A 21,753-nucleotide genomic window follows, 5' to 3' on the forward strand; every position below is an offset into this window, starting at 1 on the left:
ATGTTCATTGCCATTATTTTCATTTTTTGAATGTCACATAGAGTAAGATTTCTGAATCTGCAACTGATTGATTACTGGCTGATAAGAATCCAGCATGGAATGATTCATGTGGGAGGGAAAGGAGTCATACAGGCATTACATGGTAGCGAATCTTATGTTACATTTCCTGTGGTCAGAGACAATAGGCAGTCGTATGAATTGCATCACCAGGGAGAGATCATCTCCTGGCACTATGTGTCTTCCAGTCAGTTGTGCAAGATTTCATGGTGGAAAGGAACTTAGGTTAGTTAGCACTTGTTATGTATTTCTTTCTTTTATAATTTTAGTTTTTATTTTAGATTCGGGGAGTATCCTATATGTGCAGGTTTGTTACATGAGTGTATTGTGTGATGCTGAGATTTGGGGGTATTACAAGTAGCCTCTGTTCATTGTAAGTAGTTCACCCAGGTACTAAGCATAGTACTCAATAGCTAGTTTTCAACCCTTGCCATCCTCTGTCCCCCCTCTAGTAGTCCCCAGTGTCCCTTGTTGCCACTTTATGTTCATGAGTACTCAATGTTTAGCTCCTACTTATAAGTGAGAATATGTTGTATTTGGTTTTCTGTTCCTGTGTTAATTTGCTTAGGATAATGGTCTCTAGCTGTATCCATGTTACCGTGAAGGACATGATTTTATTCTTTTCATGGCTGTGTAGTATTGCATGGTGTATGTGTACCACATTTTCTTTATCCAGTCCACCACTGATGGGCATCTAGGTTGATTCCATGTCTTTGCTATTATGAATTGTGCTGCACTAGACATACAAGTGCCTGTATCTTTTTGGTTGAATGATTTATTTTCTTTTGGATATATACCCAGTAAAGAGATTACTGGGTCAAATGATAGTTCTGTTTTAAGTTCATTGAGAAATCTTGGAATGCATTTCATATACGGCCTTCAGCTTAGACAAAGCCTTTGAGGTGGCCCTGGAGAGCCTGGAAGACAAGGCTAAGAGAGAAATTGTGAGTGCCAGAGGGAAGATAAATAAGGGGGAAGTAACAATGGAAGTTAGGAAAGCTGTAGGACTTTAAACCTATTAATTTGTCTGCATGATTGGTGAGCAGAGGGAGAAGTAAATTTGTCGTGAAAGCTTCACTCTTCTGTTTTAACAACCCACAAAGAGAAATTAACTCAACTGAAGTCATTATTCCAAAATATGACTTAAATTGATAGAATCACATCATGTCTCAGATCTAAAATTATGTTTAATGAGCACAGAAATAGCAAAGGTCTGAAAAGCCTCTGTGTGCAGGAAGAAGAAAGGTTAACGGCTGTAAAAAGACTAGTAAACAGCTGAGCCCCTCCCCAAACCGTATTAAAATACTGCTTTCTGCTGGATAGAATTCCCCATCATCAAAGAAACATATGGCCACAAAGAACAGAGGGGAAAATGTCAAAATCCTTGAAACCATTTCCTTCTTTATTTTTTCCAGTATCTTCTGGATATATTGCGGTGAGCATTTATTATCTTATAAATAACCAAAAAGGCCATTTCTATTTTTAAAAAATAAAATTAAGAACGTGAGAATGGGCCAGGTACAGTGGCTCATGCCTACAATCCCAGCCCTTTGGGAGGCTGAGGCGGGCAGATCACTTGAGGTCAGGAGTTCAAGACCAGCCTGGCCAAAATGGTGAAATCCCGTGTCTACTAGAAATACAAAATTTAGTGGGGCGTGGTGGCAGGTGCCTGTAATCCCAGCTACTCGGAAGGCTGAGGTACAAGAATCGCTTGAACCCAGGAAGCAGAGGTTGCAATGAGCCAAGATCGTGCCAATGCACTCCAGCCTGGGCAATAGAGCGAGACTCTGTTTCAAACAAACAAACAAACAAGAATGTGAAAGTGAGAAAGAAGCAGGGGGAAAAAATCTAGCTGAAAGCAATTTGCTTATGAAATAGATTCCAAATCACAGGAAGTCTCCTCACTTGTACCTCTCTTCTCAAGGTCATGAGCATGGTATCAGGGTTTGGCCCCCTCATCACTGCGGGAATCTTTTCTGCAACGCTCTCCTCCGCCCTGGCTTCCCTTGTCAGCGCACCCAAAGTGTTCCAGGTAATACAAGCACAACAGCTTGTGCTTCTCCCTATTGCTGTTTCCACAGAATGTGAAGCAAGCTGAAATATTCATTCTCACTGGCAATCATTTTCCATCATTTTCTGAAACAGTTAATGTTTGCATCTGGCTCAAGTACTATGTCTGCCATATAGTCAAGATCGATTCAAATAATATAAAGAATGATAAAGTGCAGTGTTAACTTGTGCCTGATCTTGTGTATCACTTAATCTTTCCCCAAATCTTCCCGTTTGAATCACCTAGAGAAAATGACTGTGCATAGCTATAAATGACAAATGTCTTCTCTTCTTTTCCATTAGGCTCTGTGCAAGGACAACATCTACAAAGCTCTGCAGTTTTTTGCAAAGGGATATGGGAAAAACAATGAACCCCTGAGAGGATATATTCTCACTTTTCTTATAGCCATGGCATTTATTCTTATTGGTTTGTAAAGTTTTCTTGTTTTGATTGAAAACCAAAGAATTCTTCTGATTATTCATAGGGCTTTCCTTTTAGTTTGAAAAACTACCCGTTTCATGTTTAGGATCCCATTTGGGAATACTGGCATCTAAGAAGGAAATGAGAAATCCTTGTGTGTAGAGGGCCTTTGAGGAACTCGAGGTAGACTTTGAATTTTAATCTATTCTTTGAATCTGAGTGTTCGAAATCCATCCAACCAAAGGCAGCTGAATCCTTCTTCCCACCTGCCTGAAACTGTCTAAATCTAGAGTCTCCCCCAGCTGCCATAACTACTGACCTGACGGCTAGCAGAATTGAATTGCCTGTTAGTGTTTCTGGGAATGTGATCCACTGAGCATCTATATCGCAATCACCTGGGGTGTTTGGGCGAGTGCGGAGACTTCAGGCCCAATTCCAGAGTAACTGAGTCAGACTCTCTGAGGGTAAGGAGTCTACATTTCACAAGTCTACATTTCAAGTAGACCACTGGTATTTGAGAACCACTTACCTAGACTATAATCTTGGCTTCCTCTCCCCAGGTGATATAGAAACAGCTACATAATCTTGGAGAGGCACATTCATCAACTTAAACTTGCGCATGTCTCACTCCTCCCTAAGGCCTCACCTTTGCTGATGAGCATATCAGAGGAAAAGCAGCAGAAGGCAGAGGACTTTGGGAGCCACACACAGGCGGGCAGAGACTTCTTCAGCACGGCAGTGCCAAGCAATGAGGGCTCCTCATCATTACATGTTGAACTCAGGAAGGGACTATAATTCATGAATCCTCATAGCATTTGTATGAGGCTGAAGAAGGGCATTTGTAACTCTCTGTGTTTGTTAGATTTTTAAAAATTAACTTAAAAGTGATTTCATGGCCGGGCGCGGTGGCTCAAGCCTGTAATCCCAGCACTTTGGGAGGCCGAGACGGGCGGATCACGAGGTCAGGAGTTCGAGACCATCCTGGCTAACACGGTGAAACCCCGTCTCTACTAAAAAATACAAAAAACTAGCCGGGCGAGGTGGCGGGCGCCTGTAGTCCCGGCTACTCGGGAGGCTGAGGCAGGAGAATGGCGTAAAAACCCGGGAGGCAGAGCTTGCAGTGAGCTGAGATCCGGCCACTGCACTCCAGCCTGGGCGACACAGCGAGACTCCGTCTCAAAAAAAAAAAAAAAAAAAAAAAAAAGTGATTTCATATGGAGATGTTTCAATTATGTAATTTAGCCTTTAAGATCTCAAATCATTGCCTCATGCTGCATTTAAGTGAGTGAGCAACCAAAGTTTTAAAAGTCTTGTATACATTAGATAATATCATTTAAAATCATTCTTTCAGAACCAGTGGATTGGCTCCACGCATAAGCATCATGGCAGCTGTTTTGCCTACTTTCTTGTCAGTATCCATGTTCCAGAATCACACCCAGCTGCCTGCATTTGCATCATTGCATCACTTGCACCATTGCATCATTTGCATCATTGAGGGTGATAGGTGTCTGACCTTCAGATAAAGGATGATGTCTCTATATTTTTTCTTGTATTGCCCAGTAAAAAATCCAACTGGAATTAAATCATACCAGATATTTACTCCTGAGGCAAAAGTATTTTTGGACCAGGCACAGTGGCTCATGCCTGTTCATCCCGGCACTTTGGGAGGCTGAGGTGGGCGGGTCACTCGAGGTCAGGAGTTCAAGACCAGCCCAGCCTACATGGTGAAACCTTGTCTCTACTAAAAATACAAAGATTACCTGGGCATGGTGGCAGGCACCTATAGTCCCAGCTACTAGGGAGGCTGAGGCAGGAGAGTCGCTTGAACCCGGGAGGCAGAGGTTGCCGTGAGCTGAGATTGTGCCATTGCACTCCAGGCTAGGCGACAAGAGCTAGACTCTATCTCAAAATAATAATAATAATAATAATAATAATAATAATAATATATTTGGCTAGCCTTGAGAGGCAGAACTCTCTAGAGATGTGGAAAAGGTATGAATGACAAAGAGTCCTGAAAATCAGAGAACACATACTGGGTCTATGCAGGGAGATTTCCACTAGGGAGTTTTCGGTGCACTGGTATTTAACTAATATCCTGCAGAGCCTATTTATTGCATACATAACAGTTAAAGAACACAGGATTAGATGCCTCCAGAAAAGCTGCAGGGGAGTTAATTGTATGCCCAGTCCCACACCTACCCATTGCCACTTGAACATTTTGTAGGTAGGGGTCTCAATTGTCTATTTTCTGATTGGTAGACTTTTTTATTTCTTACTTTATAGAAACCCTAGCTAAGAGTAAATATGTATCCCCCAAAGAAAAATGACTAACTTCTTAAACTTTGACAGATGCTCGCTATGTTTTCAATTTCCAAATAAAGTCAAGCTTCCAGGCTGTAACAGCTGTTCAGCCCCTGGTCTCATCACTCATACGTACATGTTCAATTCTGTTACTTTTACAGCGGAACTCAACACCATTGCTCCCATCATCTCCAACTTTTTCCTGGCCTCATATGCACTTATTAATTTCTCCTGCTTCCATGCCTCTTATGCCAAATCTCCAGGTAAGCTGACTTCCAAAACTAAAATATGCCTAAGCAAACAGTTAGTTTGTCTCAATAAAACGAAATAAGTCAGTGAAAAGTGTTCAATCTGTGTTTATATGTTTCCTTATATCCTAGTGGGAAGCGTAATCTACTTTATTTTGGTGAGTTTGGGGATGAGTTTTGAAATAGAAAAAGAATCATTTGAGCAATGGCCTTTTTGACCAACCGTAAAGTCAATTTTCTCTCGTGGCAATAAATTATTCATTGCAAGAGAAACCACATTTATTTCAGCAGTAGAAAAACACCACTATTTATTTCCAGGGTGAAAGTGACCACAGAAGTGGAATTAATGTATATATTTGAAACTTCCTAACTATCAATTTGTTTCCTGCCCATGGTGCAGAAGAGAAGGATGAGTAGTTCCCATAATTACCTGCTGAGTGGAGGCAATGTAGACAAGCTGCATTGATGCTGGTGGCATCAGTGCACCCTTTGAGCTGTGGTTTAAAGTTGTTCAAAATTTCACACCAAAGAGCCTTCCCCTTTCTAGTTACTCCTCACCTCTTCTTTGCTTTCATTGTCCACTACAGTTTCTTCTACCTTCCTACCAGAATAGAGACTTGTCATTACCTACCTTCAGAAAGATCTCCACCTTGAGAACTTTTACTGGATATATAAACACATTTCCACTCATTCAGGGCCTGACAAGATATTAAGCCTCCTTTGGAAAACTTGCTGCCAATAAGACAAAATATAGATGGAAGACCAACCTTAATCTAATGAATACTAGGCTACAGAAAGTAGCAGAGGACTTTCTGTTTCTTTGTGTGTTTTGTTAACACAGAAATGTGTGACTCCATGCCATGTTATGGCCACTTTTGACAAATAAGGTGAAATAGTAGACAGCCAGGGAAAAGAGTGAAAAGGAGAATGGGAAAGAGGGGGAGAGAGAGAGGAAAATATAGAAAAGCATATAGAGGGAGACACATGGATACGCAAACCCAGAAAATGTCTGTCTGTGTCTGTCTGTCTGTCTGTCTCTCTCTCTCTCTCTCTCTCTCACACACACACACACACACACACACACACACACACACACACACACACACGGGGACGGGAAGCTAGACTCAGAGAAAAAAAAGGCTATTTTCAATGATGTTCTTGCAGTGCTATGTCCATCTTGTGGCCATTTAGGAAATTGCTCCCAAACACGTAAAGTTCTGTTGTGTTTCGGCAACTCCTATATTAAAACGTACCCCATTCATTAACAAAAGGTGCCCTTCAAATCAGAGCTTTTCCCTCCTGTCCATACTGTCTTCCAGTTGCTTCCATTTCAGGAAACTAAGAGAACACAGAAAACCCCCATGCATGTGCACACTGTGAGAAATATTTTCATTGCAAAATGCATGACATATTAACACACTGGGTTTCAGAAGCCTTTGCTAGCCATTGAGTTTAAAAAGCCATTTCTCCTGATTTATTCATCAATTATTATTTCTGAAAAGGCAAACACTGTCCTCTTAGGGTAATGGAAGAGCTACCAGGAAGTCAAGCAGATTGAGTCTTGATGATTACTCCGCCTTCTCCATGGGAGCAAAAAACCCATTTTCTTCACTTTTTCTTTCTCGGACAACCAAGAACTTTCTCCTCCCCACCTAGTAGATCCCACTCTTCCCATTCCTCCTGCCTCTTTTCAGCTCCTGATGGCATAAATACCAGATGCTTAAGGTTTGGAAGTTTGGGAAGACGGTCAGGAGCATGGAGTATGGAGGGTCCTGAATGGCACATTTTTCAGATGCTTAACATTTCCTAAACTTTACAGCATTCTGTTTGGTGTAAGTACCATCTTCATAGACCAGGGACCCAAGATCATAGGAAAATAAGCACAGAGCCTGGAAATTGACCTAAAAGTTCTGATTCTTTATGTCACGAAAAAGGCACGTTACCTGCATTCTTATAATAGTCGGTGGCATGATCGTAGTAGAGTGGAAGTTTTCCTTCTGCATATTTTATTTTCAGGATGGAGACCTGCGTATGGAATCTACAACATGTGGGTATCTCTTTTTGGAGCTGTTTTGTGCTGTGCAGTCATGTTTGTCATCAACTGGTGGGCAGCTGTCATCACCTATGTCATTGAATTCTTCCTCTATGTCTATGTGACTTATAAGAAGCCAGGTAAGATAATAAGGACTGTATGGAATAGGGTTTCCAAATCACTCTCTAACTGCTCATTTATTAAGCATTTTTATGTGCTTAGGTGAGGCATATGTAAGGAGGATATTAATAATATCATGGAATATAATAGTAACAATAGTTGGGGCTGGGCACAGTGGCTCACGCCTGTGCTCCCAGCACTTCAGGAGGCTGAGGAGGGTGGATCACGAGGTCAGGAGTTCAAGACCATCCTGGTCAACATGGTGAAACCCCATCTCTACTAAAAATACAAAAATTAGCCGAGCGTGGTGGCACGTGTCTGTAATCCCAGCTACTCAGGAGGCTGAGGCAGGAGAATCGCTTGAAACCAGAAGGCAGAGGTTGCAGTGAGTTGAGATCACACCACTGCACTCCAGCCTGGGCAACAAGAGCGAAACTCCATCTCAAATAATAATAATAATAGCAATAGTTAACCTCGTTGAACACCTGTTATATACCATGCACTCATTCAATCCTCACAATACTATTAGTGCCATTTTACAGATGAAGAAACTGGGGTTCAAAGAGTTGACTACTTACCAAAGTAATAATCAGGATGTGATGGATCTGACCATATAACCAGCACGTGTATGATACCAAACCAACCCGACAAGCTTTCCATTACTTCACTTTGTTTCTGATGTCCTGATAAATTAGACATAGTCCCTGTGCTCAAGGAGTTCACAGAGTCACACTTAAGGAATTAATTATGATACAAAATAGTAACCACTATGAGAGTAATATGAGCAAATTGCTGAGAAAAGGGGAGGGAAGGATTAACTTTGGAGTTATCCAGGAAAACTTTCTGGTTCCTAACTTATGTTCACAGAGTCAAACACTCAGTGGACATTTAACGAATATTTTTTAAATGAATAAATAAATAAGTTTTTTTTAAAAAAAAAAAAAAAGCAAGCAAGTGGGGTTTGGTTAATCAGAGTCGGGGAATGGTATTCTGGGCAGAAGGTGAAGTATGAATGACAGTAAGGACACATACAAGTGCGGGGCAGCATATTTGGGAAGGCTCAAGGCCTTCAACACACAGAAGGTTCCTGAGTGATGGGGAGAAGGATCACAGAGGGAGCCTGGAAGAGTGATGGGGGGCCAGATAAATAAGAAACTTAAAGGTCATGCCAAAGAATCTGATGTTGTGAGCAACAGGAAGATGGCACAGGCTAATCAATTGAAGAAGCAGTTGGATCTGAACTTTGGGTGTTGACTTTAGTACCAGGGATATTAAATCTAGGAGGGGCTGCAGACAGTGCGGTGCAGGGAAACCCAGAGCCACCCTCACATTCTCCGTTCCCTTACTCTGTCAGTAAAGCAGAGATTGTAGTAACTACCTTGGAGGGGTCTGTTTAGCTTTTATTTATTTCTTTACATATTGTTAACATCATGTATAACTTACATATGGAAAAATTCATCCCTTTTAAATGGGCTGTCTGTATGTTTTGACAAACTTGTACAGTGTTGTAACCATCATCAAGATACAGGATATTTCCATCATCCTCACAAGTTCCCTTATACCCCTGTGTAGTCAATCTCCACCCTCCAACTTAGCCTCAGGCAGCTGCTTTTCTGATGTCTGATCCTGTAGCTTTGCCTTTTCCAAAATACCATATAAATAGAAACATACAAGATATAGCCTTTGAGAAGACTTCCTTTCACTTAGCAGAATGCTTTTAGATTTATCCATGCTGTTGCATATGTAAGTGGTTTATTCTTTGGTGTCGCTGAGTAGGATTCTATTGTATGAATACATCACATATATTCTTAAATTCTATTCACTAGTTGATGGTCATCTGAGTTGTTTTCAGTTTAGGTCCACAGGACTTTATGTGGACTTATGTTTTCATTTTTCCCTTGGGTAAATATCTGGTAGTGGGATTTATGATTAAATAGTAAGTGTATATATAACTTTATAAGAAACTGCCAAACTGTTTTCTGTGGTAGCAGTATTATTTTCCATTCCTACGAGCCATGAATGAGAGTCCTAGATGCTCCACATTTTTGTCAGCATGTATTATTGCCAGTTGATTTTTTAAAAGCCATTCTAATAGATGTGTAGTGCCACCTCATTGTGGTTTAATTTGCATTTTCCCAATGATTAACGATGTTGAACATCTTATTTGCCATCCATATATCTTTTTTAGTCAAGTGTCTGTTTAAATCTTTTGCTCATGTTTTAGTTGTTTTCTTATTATTCAGTAATGAGAGTTCTTTATTCTGGACACAAATCCTTTAGTAGCATGTGTTTTGCAAATATTTTCTCTGGATCTGTGGTTTCTCTATTTTCCTTACAATTTGTTTTGAAGAATAAAACTTCTGAGTTTTTGTGAAGTCTAATTTATCTTTTTTTTTTTTTAATGGCTTACCATGTTGCATCTGATCTAAGATATCTTTTCCTAATCAAAAGTCACAAACTTCTAGAAGTTTAAATGCTTTGGAAATTATATTTAGGTCTATTATCCATTTTGAGTTAATTTTTGTACATGATGTGAGGTATTGTTCAAGGTTCACTTTTTACATATAAACGTCCAATTGACTAGCAGAGTTTTTATCCCTATTTAAAATAAATGGCCTAAGGTATGCTTAATGCCTGATGCACCATCAACACTTAATCAATATTGATCTTCTTTATCTCCAGATAATTATCATTCACCCATTTCCCTGGATCTCCAGGAGAATAGGTTTTGTCTGTCATCTGGGGTGTATCTGTACATTCTTGCCAGGGACTTCCTCTCATAAACCTTGGAAGATCCATTTAATACTTAAATTTGTAAAAAAGAAAAAAAAAAAAAAAGCCGGGCACGGTGGCTCATGCACACTTTGGGAGGCCGAGGCAGGTGGATCACAAGGTCAGGAGATCGAGACCATCCTGGCTAACATGGTGAAACCCCATCTCTACTAAAAACACACAAAAAAAACATTAGCCGGGCGTGGTGGCGGGTGCCTGTAGTCCCAGCTACTTGGGAGGCTGAGGCAGGAGAATGGCGTGAACCCAGGAGGCAGAGCTTGGAGTGAGCCAAGATGGTGCCACTGCACTCCAGCCTGGGCGAGAGCAAGACTCCGTCTCAAAAACAAAAGGAGGGGAGTTGGGGGGGAGGGATGGTAGAGCTGATCTCCCTTATGATGAAGATTAAGGATTAGCTTCTCACAGATCAAACTAAAATGTTTGCTAAAGAACCTTGACCTTCTTCATAGAATTCTAGAAGTAAGAATTCCCATGCTATTCAGTTTTACTGTTCAAAATATAAAGATTACTGCACACTTTCTGTGTATACAGAAATGCTGCTTCTCTTTTCAATTTAAGAATTTGGGCCAGGCGCGGTGGCTCACGCCTATAATCCCAACACTTTGAGAGGCGGAGATGGGTGGATCACAAAGTCAGGAGTTTGAGACCAGTCTAATATGGTGAAACCCCGTCTCTACAAAAATACAAAAATTATCCAGGCATGGTGGCAGGTGCCTGTGGTCCCAGCTACTCAGGAGGCTGAGGCAGGAAAATCTCTCAAACCTGGGGGGCGGAGGTTACCGTGAGCCAAAATCGCACCACTGCACTCCAGCCTGGTGACAGAGCGAAACTCCATCTCAAAAAAAAAAAAAAAAAAAAAAGTGTGAAGATGCTTTGATTTTTATTCAGGGATTGACCAGTTTCCCAAGTCTATCTGCCAGCAACGTGGTTATCGCACAGCCTCTCCCTCCAAGCAAGATTTCTAGGACTGCAGTTGTACAGTCTGATCCTTTGCTGGAATGAAGCCTTTGCTTCTGAAGATTCACATAGTATTCATAGAAGGATACAAAGTGCTTTTTAGGAAATCCCGCACTATATTTTCTCTAATGTGGGCACTCATCGTTGCTGGCATAGCCAGGGAAAATCATAGAAGGGAATGGCTTGTAAGAATTATTCATGGTACACAGAGGAAAGGTCAGTGCTTCTTATGCCAATTTCCTCCTTTATCCACAGATGTGAACTGGGGCTCCTCCACACAGGCTCTTTCCTATGTGAGTGCTTTAGACAATGCTCTGGAATTAACCACAGTGGAAGACCATGTAAAAAACTTCAGGTAAAGCTGGTGTCTCAGGCATCCTGGTGTTGTTCCACCTTAGAAGTGGCTCTCCTTTATGAGAGACAAGGGCATTCGAGTAGTTATAAGCTTTAGGGGTACATTCTAAAAATAAGCAGCCATACAAAACTGCTACATTTTCATGACAGCACCTCCTGTGAGTGAGTGCTTCTTTCCTTCCACACCCTACTCTGCCACCCCAAACTACAGCCCCTCATAATGCCAGGTGTCACCTTCCATGCATGGAGATAGCAAAGTGGACTAAGTAATGTGACTTCAGAGAGATGATCCTAAATCCCCACACACATTATTCTGCTATTGTTTCCATTCCACTTAAGGCTTTAGGGCTTACTGAATTCTCTTAAGAGTAACGCTTTTTGCTTTTCATTAGTTGTATCTTATTTTGAATGAAATCTGAAACACAAGCTCGTATGAAGAATGAAAGAAAGTAACATAAAAATCTTGCTTGGAAAGGAACACATTGCCTTGGGACTTGGGGTAGGTGGCTAGAGGAAAAAGGAGAGGGGGACTGTATTAGTCCATTTTCATACTGCTATGAAGAGATACCCAAGACTGGGTAATTTATAATTTTAAAAAAAGAGGTTTAATGGACTCACAGTTCTACCTGGCTGGGGAGGGCTCACAATCTTGGCAGAAGGCAAAGGGGGAGCAAAGGCACATCTTACATGGCAGCAGGCAAGGGGGTGTGTGCAGGGGAACTGCCCTTTATAAAATCATCAGTTCTTGGGAGACCTATTCACTGTCAGGAGAACAGCACAGGAAAACCCACCCCCATGATTCAATTACCTCCCACTGGGTCCCTCCCATAACACATGGGGATTATGGGAACTATAATTCAAGATGAGATTTAGGTGGGGACACAGCCCAAACCATGTCATTGCATCCCGGGCCCCTCCCAAATTTCATGTCCTCACATTTCAAAATTAATCATGCCTTCCCAACAGTCCCCCAAAATCTTAACTCATTTCATCATTAACTCAGAAGTCCACAGTCCAAAGTCTCATCTGAGACAAAGCATGTCCCTTCTGCCTATGAGCCTGTAACATCAAAAGCAAGTTACTTACTTCCTAGCTAAAATGGGAATACAGGCATTTGGTAAATACACCTGTTCCAGATGGGAGAAATTGGCCAAAACAAAGGGGATACAGGCCCCATTCAAGTCCGAAATCTGGTGGGGTAGTAAAATCTTAAAGCTCCAAAATGATCTCCTTTGACTCCTTGTCTCATATCCAGGTCATATTGATGCAAGGTGGGTTCCCATGGTGTTGGGCAGCTCTGCCCCTGTGGCTTTGCAGGGTACAGCCTCCCTTCTGGTTGCTTTCACTGGCTGGTGTTGAGTGTCTGCAGCTTTTCCAGGTGCACGGTGCAAACTGTCGGTGGATCTATCATTCTGGGGTCTAGACAACTGTGGCCTCTTCTCACAGCTCTACTAGGCAGCGCCCCAGTGGGGAGTCTGTCTGGGAGCTCCAACCCCACATTTCCCTTCTGCACTACCCTAGCAGAGGTTCTCCATGAGTGCTCTGCCCCTGCAGCACACCTCTGCCTGGATATCCAGGCATCTCCATACATCCTCTGATATCTAGGTGGAGGTTCCCAAACCTCAATTCTTGTCTTCTATGCACCCACAGTACCAACACCACATGAAAGCTGCCAAGGCTTGGGACTTGCACCCTCTGAAGCCACCACCCAAGCTATACCTTGGCCCCTTTTATCCATGGCTGGAGCGGCTAGGACACAGGGCACCAAGTCCCTAGGCTGCACACAGCAGGGGGGCCCTGGACCATGCCCAGGAAACCATATTTCCCTCCTGGGCCTCCAGGCCTGCTATGCGAGGGGCTGCTGTGAAGTTCTCTGACATGCCCTGGAAATATTTTCCCCATTGTCTTGGTGATTAGCGTTTGCCTCCTTTTTACTTATGCAAATTTCTACAGCCAGCTTGAATTTCTCCCCAGAAAATGATTTTTTCTTTTCTACTGCAAATTTTTCCAACTTTTTTGCTCTGCTTCCCCTTGAACACTTTGCTGCTTAGAAATTTCTTCTGCCAGATACCTAAATCATCTCTCTCAAGTTCAAAGTTTCACAGATTTCTAGGGCAGAGGCAACATGCTGCCAGTATCTTTGCATAACAAGAGTGACCTTTTCTCCAGTTCCCAAGGAGTTCCCCATCTCCATCTGAAACCACCTCAGCCTGGACTTTGTTGTCCATATCACTATCAGCATTTTGGTCAAAGCCATTGAATAAGTCTCTATGAAGTTCCAAACTTTTACACATCTTCCTTTCTTCTGAGCCCTCCAAGTCCCTAGGAAGTTCCAAACTTTTCCACATTTTTCTATCTTCTTCTGAGCCCTCCAAACTGTTCCAACCTCTGCCTGTTACACCTGGTTCCAAAGTCACTTCCACATTTTGGGGTACCTTTACAGCAACACCCCACTCTACAGGTACCAATTTTAGTCCATTTTCATGCTGCTATGAAGAAATACCCAAGACTGGGTAATTTTTCTAGAAAAAGAGATTCGATGGACTCATAGTTCCACATGGCTGAGGAGGCCTCACAATCATGGCAGAGGGTGAAGGAGGAGCAAAGTTACGTCTTACATGGTGGCAGGCAAGAGAGTGTATGCAGGGGAACTGCCCTTAATAAAACCATCAGGTCTCTTCAGACTTACTCACTATCATGAGAACAGCATAGGAAAATCTGTCCCCATGATTCAGTTACTTCCCACTGGGTCCCTCTCACAATACGTGGGGATTATGGAAGCTACAATTCAAGATGAGATTTGGGTGGGAACACAGACAAACCATATCAGGGACCACAAGACTACTTTTTCCTTACTTCACACTTTTGCTATGACTAACTGAACTGAGAACACAAACATGTCAAGATGGACAGGCAGGATGATTCAAGAATTCTAGTGCAAAACCCATACAATAGGGGAGAGGTTGTCCCATTTTTCCAAGCCTGTGTACCTGTCATCCCATTGGAATGGTTCTAAGGTTACAGACTTCTTGCAGTGGCCCATTCTCACATCTTTTTTTCACTTCCAGGCCCCAATGCATTGTCTTAACAGGGGGACCCATGACAAGACCTGCTCTCCTGGACATAACTCACGCCTTTACCAAGAACAGTGGCCTTTGCATCTGCTGTGAAGTCTTTGTGGTAAGAGTCACTTCACCCCAGGGAAGTGCTTTTTCCTCCCTGCTTGCCTTGGATTATTTTGGGTGAAGAGAAAAGGTACATGCAGTGATAGGAAAATAGAAAAAAAACAGTTTATAGGAGAGCCCTCTACCTTGATTCATAGAGCAAAGACGAGCAAGAGCCCGTGATCCTGAATTTAAACAGGTAGATGTAAAGTGTTTCAGATTTCAGAAGAGACCAACTAAAAGTGACAAATATTTCCAAGTGATGGCCTTTGAGTCAAGAAAAAGATAGCTGGCTCAGAAATAAAGTGAAGGCATTTGGGGTGATAACTGTCTACAGAAATATAAAAGGATGGAATGAGCCAGATAGAGCACTATTACAGAGATTAACTGATGAGGAAAGAACCAGACATAATGGCCTTAAATGACAGCACATGGAATTTAGATTAAATATTTGGATAAGTTTGATGACACTGCAGATACTCAAAAAACTAAACCAAGTTTTTCATGCCTTAGATAAACATTCAGAGCTAAATGAATTATTTTTGTTCAGGAAATACGAGGTAGACTAATAATAACCTATTGGTGACTTCCCTAGGAGGTATTGAAAACTGGTGCTAGTAATTTAACCATAATTGTTGACCAATCTCTCAAGTGTGGAGAAAACGTTAAAATAATAATAAAATAATAAGCCGAAGGGTGCGGTGGCTCACGCCTGTAATCCTAGCACTTTGGGAGGCCAAGGTGCATGGATCACCTGAGGTCAAGAGTTCGAGACCAGCCTGAAGAACCTGGTGAAACCCTGTCTCTACTAAAAATACAAAAATTAGCCAGGCATGGTAGTGTATGCCTGTAATCCCAGCTACTCAGAAGGCTGAGGCAGGAGAATCGCTTGAACCTGGGAGGTGGAGGTTGTGGTGAGTCAAGATCGCACCACTGCATTCCAGCCTGGGCTACAGAGCAAGACTCCATCATCATCATCATCATCATCATCATCATCATCATAATGATAAAGTCTAAGTCTTCCACACTAGCCCACCTCTACTTGTATTCCCCCCCACACACACACACATGCACACACACCACTCAAAATTCTCAGCTAACAATGTATTTTTATAGTACTTAAGTACTTGCCTATTCTTCAAACCATTTTTCTTCAAAGCATTTTTCTACAGTTTTTCTTATTGGAGCCCCACAATAGCCTAGTGAAGCAGGACAGAAAAGTAGCCCTGTTCCCATTTTACTGATTGGGAAAGTGAGATTCAGGAAAATTAAATTATTGCACTGGATCACACAACAAGAAAGTGGCAGAGCCAAGATATCAGTCCAGGTCACACAAGTGTGCTAAGTGTCACACCTTGAGGAGAAAGCCTTAGCACACTTGCATCCTTGGGAGTACTATTAGAATCCAGCACCACTACTTAAATCTCCAATACCTGCCAAGGAATGGGGCTGTCAGGAAGTCAGGTGACTTTCGAGCCAGTCAACTCTGCCATGATGCTGGGGGCTAATTTACCACATGTCATCTTGATCAGCACTTAAGCATCTCTTTACACTTGGCAATATTCTAAATGCTCTATGAAGCAGTTGTTCATATTCTCTTTCCTCTCAGTGCTTATATGACAGTAATTCAAACAATATAACTTAATGCAATTATCTGGTAGGAGATGGAGAGATTCCTACGGAGTACTTGTGAGATTGACAGGTTAAGTAATGACCAACTGTGACTCCAGAGAATTTTTAAAAATCTTATCAAGCACCTCTCTCTCATATTATCAACTTTGGTGCCCTGGATTGGTGGATTTCATTTTGGACAATGTAATATAGGAGCCAGTTTTGATGAAATAAGCAGTTTGGGGTGTTTTTCTTCTCCAGCAATTTAGAGAAAACTTAGTTTAGCAGGCAATAAAATATCTTTAGGACTGAAGAAATAAACTGGGAGTATAAACAGTCATCTACTGGCAAAGGAGAAAGGGTCTCCTAAGAAACAAGAGAGATTGCTTTTAATTAACCCTTTGCTGCTTTAACTATAATACAGGAGGATAGTGCTGGAATATCATTTCATTTGAAGTAGGCACCTTAGTCTGTGCCCCCAATGGCCCTGTTTGTTTGACACATATGTTGGGCTGCATTATACGTTACTATACTGGTCTCTCCACGTAGGGCCCAAGAGTCTTGCTCTCAGGTGCCAAGGTTCTCCTCGGGACAGAAAATAGTTACTGCATCAGTTAATGACTTTCCAGTTAGTTACTTTGTATGAGCTCCTGGGGCTACAGATGTTGACAGCATTTTTAGACTCCAGGCTCAGTTGTCAATCATCTTTGCAAAGAAACAGATGGAAGGGGATGTAAGGGGAGTAAGAATGCCATTAGAATTTTTTTTTCCAAAAGCACAATGGTTGATGGTTAGGCCAACCTTGTGGAAAATGTTAAATAGCGATGATAATAAGAGAATGACAATTTAGTTTTTAGGTCTAGGAAGTTGGTGCTCATGGGCTTTTGAGAATAACAGTCAAGTTTCAAATCATTATTTTGCCACCTATTAGTCGTGAGTCCCTTAGGCACATAATTTCATCTCTCTGTGCCTTACTTTTCTCAGTTGTAAAGTGAAAATAATAAAAATAGCACCTACGTTATAGAGTTGCTATTTGAATTATAGAAGATAAGCTTTCTAATGCTGAGTCCAGTGTCCCTCAAAGAGTAAATACTCAATTAACTTTCATTGTTATTGTGATATTGTTATTGTCAATATCATTATTTTTGCTATGCTATAGTTGCCATTTTTATTACAGAAATATATTACCTTCAATAAAAACCTAAAGCATGCCCTCTTAGAAAAACCAGGTCCAGACACTGGATTTTGAACTTTTTAAGTGTGCAGCACTTTGATCATGATGGAACGGTGAGGTATGTGCTTCCACCCACTAGTCACAGGACAGCAGGCTCTGGACTCCATCCTTCTGGTGGCCTGCAGCTACTGAAGTACTTGCTTTAAGTACTGTTACATTACCAGAAAGGAGCAAGATTTAGAACTCATTGGCATTTTGATGTGGGTGGGTAGAGGGAAAACATGTGGCCACAGCTGTCATTTCCCACAACCGTAGCATTTTTATATTTGAAATTAAGAGAGCTGTACTCTGCTGGACCCCAAGCACCCACTGTGGCCTTTCAACTATCCAGCTAACTCTTACAGTCTCCTGCAGGCCTCTTCCCCTCTCTTGCTTTTTTACTATTCAGCTTAAAGATTTCAAGTGAGCAACTCTTCATCAAGGTAAATTTGGGGACGCATTTTAAAGAATCCAGCTTGGTAATTTAAAAAATACTGTCTAGTCTTCTCTTCTGAACTAACATAAAATAAGTAAGTGACATACTTCTGTCCCAGTAGGCTTTGTATTAAACATGTGAGTCATTTTGTTCTTTTGTACCTATCATTCCTATCACCATAGGAAGACAGAGGGAGAAAAACTCCACCTTGTAGTATCCCCCTCATATTTCTTTTTTTTTTTTTTTTTTTTTTTTTGAGACGGAGTCTCGCTCTGTCGCCCAGGCTGGAGTGCAGTGGCGCCATCTCGGCTCACTGCAAGCTCCGCCTCCTGGGTTTACGCCATTCTCCTGCCTCAGCCTCCTCCCCCTCATATTTCTAAGCATAGCCAAGTCCAACAGGTTCAGCAAAAAGTAAGTTATTAGTTAAAAGTTGCAAGTTGCATCCTCCACCAGTTCTACCCTATGTATCCTGACACAAATAAGCACTGCCTTTGTCAATGAGTTTCCTCACTTATGTCATTCATAGTAGATGCAGAGATATCCAAACCAATCATCCCAGATAACTTAATTTGAATTTATGTACCTGTAATTCTCTGGGCACACCAAGTTCAGTTCTAGAAGTCTTACGGGATCAGTTGACACTTACCTTTCCCAGGTGCAAAGGCATCATACTGCAGCAGTTCCTTATTCATATACTTCTCAATTTTACATTTAAAAATAGGAATTTGTAATTAAAACAAATTAAAAAACAGATATATGTTTAAGGATCAAAAGTTAATTGAATTGAAAGTCAATTCCATTAATCTGGGATTTGGAACACATATCAGATAAAGTCATTATTGTCCAAAAACACACCGCTTACCTCTTTTCTCAATTTTGCTTGTCTTACCTCACAAAAGGCTCTCAGGTCTACAGTGGCATCTTTTATCAAGTACATTGTGTTGTGCTGGTGGCTGAAGAAATAAGATTTTTTTTTAAAGGTTGATTCTGTTTTTTAATTTTGAAACACTAAAAAAATAACTAGGTTGGATCATATAAAATTTACATTTTTATAGATCAAAATCACTGGGCACTGGCAGTTTCATATGGCTCACTATATAAAATTAAAGGAGACCTTCAATTTATATTCTGCCTTTCCTAATTCATGATTGTTAACATTCTGGGCCAGATGCAGTGAGTCCCTGCCTAAAAAAGAAAAAAGAAAAAAAAATGGTTATAGATGCTTCCACTCACTTTATTTTATTTTTTATTTATTTATTTATTTGTTTATTTTTTAATTAATTTATTTATTTGAGAGAGTCTCCCTCTGTCACTTAGGCTGGAGTACAATGACACAATCATAGCTCACTGCAGCCTTGAGTGCCCAGGTTCAAGCAATCCTCCCACCTCAGCCTTCCCAGTATCTGGGACTATAGGCATGTGCCACCACACCCAGCTAATTTTTGTATTTTTTGTAGAGAAAGGATTTCACCATGTTGCCCAGGCTGGTCTCCAACTCCAGGGCTCAAGCGATTTACCCTCCTCGACCTCCCAAAGTCCATTATAGGTATGAGCCACTGCACTCAGCCTTCCACTCGCTTTTTAAATGATATAAGCCATTACAGATCAAGTTAAAGCCCCTTTTAATACCGCTGCAGACCCCTGGCTCTCTCTGTCCCCAGAGGCAATGTTATCTGAATTTTATGGGTATTCTTCTCATCACTTCACACATGGATACCGAAATGTAAATCTATTTTCATTCATGTTTTTCTTACTCATTAATGTTACTTTAAACTCGATTGTCAGGCCGGGCGCGGTGGCTCAAGCCTGTAATCCCAGCACTTTGGGAGGCCGAGACGGGTGGATCACGAGGTCAGGAGATCGAGACCATCCTGGCTAACACACTGAAACCCCGTCTCTACTAAAAAATACAAAAAACTAGCCGGGCGAGGTGGCGGGCGCCTATAGTCCCAGCTACTTAGGAGGCTGAGGCAGGAGAATGGCGTAAACCCGGGAGGCGGAGCTTGCAGTGAGCCGAGATCGCGCCACTGCACTCCAGCCTGGGCGACAGAGCGAGACTCCGTCTCAAAAAAAAAAAAAAAAAAAAAAAAAAAAAACTCGATTGTCCTCTCCTGTAAAGGAGGAAAGGGATGGCCTTTGGCCTTTGACCGGCTTTCTCATGTAGAATCTTTCTTAGACTTTTACCCTGTTTCTTTTACTCTTTTTTTTCTAAAAAATTATAAAATATCTTAAGAAAACCTAAAGCTCTCTTTGAATTCTCTGTTTGAGGAGTTCTCAATAAATCTCACAGAAGACACCCACCTCTTAACTCTGGCATAAGGAAGGCAGTTCAAGCCCATATAACCCAGGGAAAACGAAAATTCTCATTTTTTCTTCTATCTTCAACCTCCTCTTAATTTCAAATTTCACATCCACCAAGGAAAAAATATATTCTTTCTAGATGCATCTTATTCTTTTTTTATCAGTGAGCCTCTGTTATGATGTTAATAAAATAGTGACGTGACCAAATATTGAAAGAACGAAATGACCTATGAATTGGCACTAGCACGTACGGTAAAATAACATGAACCAAATCAGAAAGGGAAAAATTTTCTTTCCCACAATTCCAACCAAAGCAGCCATGAAAACAAAGACAGACTAGTAAGACTCAGTGTTAAAAAAAAAAAAAAAAAAACTTGGAAGGAATATTGCACTTGGCAAATTCCTCTGTTTGATCCGAATGGGGTTGGAACCCCTTTACAAACTCTTTTTCATGATAGTCACTTATTTAAAGTAATATCACATCAACTTCTCCACACTACATAATTAGAAATGCTTTACCCCTTTCTCAATTAATATCAAAGTTATAATATATACAAGATTTTTAAAGCTTCTTTGTTTGAATCCTGAATTAATTTATGTACTCATATTTTGGATCCCAACTGAAGCTAATCTCTATAATGTTATAATGGGGTAATAAAATTCATTTTTGTAACTATGACATATTTGAATGTTGAATAATTGTATTCCAGTATGTCTTTTCTCTTTGTTAGTTTGCTTTATTCTTACTACATTTGTATTGCAGCCTTCCTTGCTTTGCATTAATAAGTGTGCTACAATGATGTTATAATCGTTTTTAGCAAAGAGAGATTCTGCATGAAACATTTTTATGACTTCTCAATATGGCAAGTTTAGGCATTAAAGTAAATCTCTCTGTCACAATTAACGTTTAATCTGGATTTTTATAATACTAACAGACATACGTTAGACTGTATTTATTTAAATAAATGCCATTCTCCCCAGGGGTTCACAGTCACTGTGGTACAACTCACTACACTGATGGTTCAAAGTCTTTCCTGTTATTCTTCTATCTAATGGCTGTTGTTACCACTGAACTTCCTTGAATAAAATATTCTTTCTTTTTCTTGCAGTTGAAGAAGTTTAGAATGCTCAAAGAAGGACTAGTGATTCAAAAGGCATTGACAGTCTGGAAACCTGAGCTAAATTGATCCATAATGGCTTATCTTTCCTTAGACTAGGTCATCTAATTTAGTAACTACCCTCCCAATCTCTCTACCTTTTCTATCTTCATGGAAGTTTCTTGTTTTTAAATTTTCCTTTAATAGGAAGTCAGTCAAACTGTTTTGAAAAGTTGGCAGGTTCCAGGAAATATGCTGGAAAAAATAAGAATATAAAGAGTCTGATCCAATTTAAATAGAATATTAAAATGGAAGGGACCCTAGAGATTGAATGCTGTGTAATAGAAACATATTATGTGCCATATATGTAATTTAAAATTTTCTAGTAGCCAATTAAAAAGGAAAAAAGAAATAGGTAAAGTTATTCTTAATAATATTGTATTTAACCCAATGTGAGCAAAATATTATAATTTCAATATGGAATCATTACAGAAACATTAATGAGATATTTTACATTCTTTTTTGTACTAAGACTTTGAAATCCAGTGTGTAATTTGTGCTTCCAGCATATCTCAATATGAACCAGCCACATTTCAAATGCT

The 21,753-nt window shown here is 40.7% G+C and overlaps 1 protein-coding gene across 3 annotated transcripts in view; it reads left to right on the forward strand.

Moving 5' to 3' along the window:
- SLC12A1 (solute carrier family 12 member 1) overlaps positions 1 to 21,753 on the forward strand; it is a 102,725-nt gene that overhangs the window by 39,678 nt on the left and 41,294 nt on the right. For all 3 annotated transcript variants that reach the window (XM_015142174.3, XM_015142175.3, XM_028850893.2), the window contains exons 12-17: positions 1,982 to 2,089; positions 2,410 to 2,533; positions 4,990 to 5,091; positions 7,093 to 7,248; positions 11,231 to 11,330; positions 14,398 to 14,509. In XM_015142174.3, coding sequence (XP_014997660.3) covers positions 1,982 to 2,089; positions 2,410 to 2,533; positions 4,990 to 5,091; positions 7,093 to 7,248; positions 11,231 to 11,330; positions 14,398 to 14,509 — 702 coding nt within the window. The remainder of the gene's footprint in view (positions 1 to 1,981; positions 2,090 to 2,409; positions 2,534 to 4,989; positions 5,092 to 7,092; positions 7,249 to 11,230; positions 11,331 to 14,397; positions 14,510 to 21,753) is intronic.

This window comes from Macaca mulatta, chromosome 7 (assembly GCF_049350105.2).
Source record: "Macaca mulatta isolate MMU2019108-1 chromosome 7, T2T-MMU8v2.0, whole genome shotgun sequence".
Classification (NCBI taxonomy): Eukaryota; Metazoa; Chordata; class Mammalia; order Primates; family Cercopithecidae; genus Macaca; species Macaca mulatta.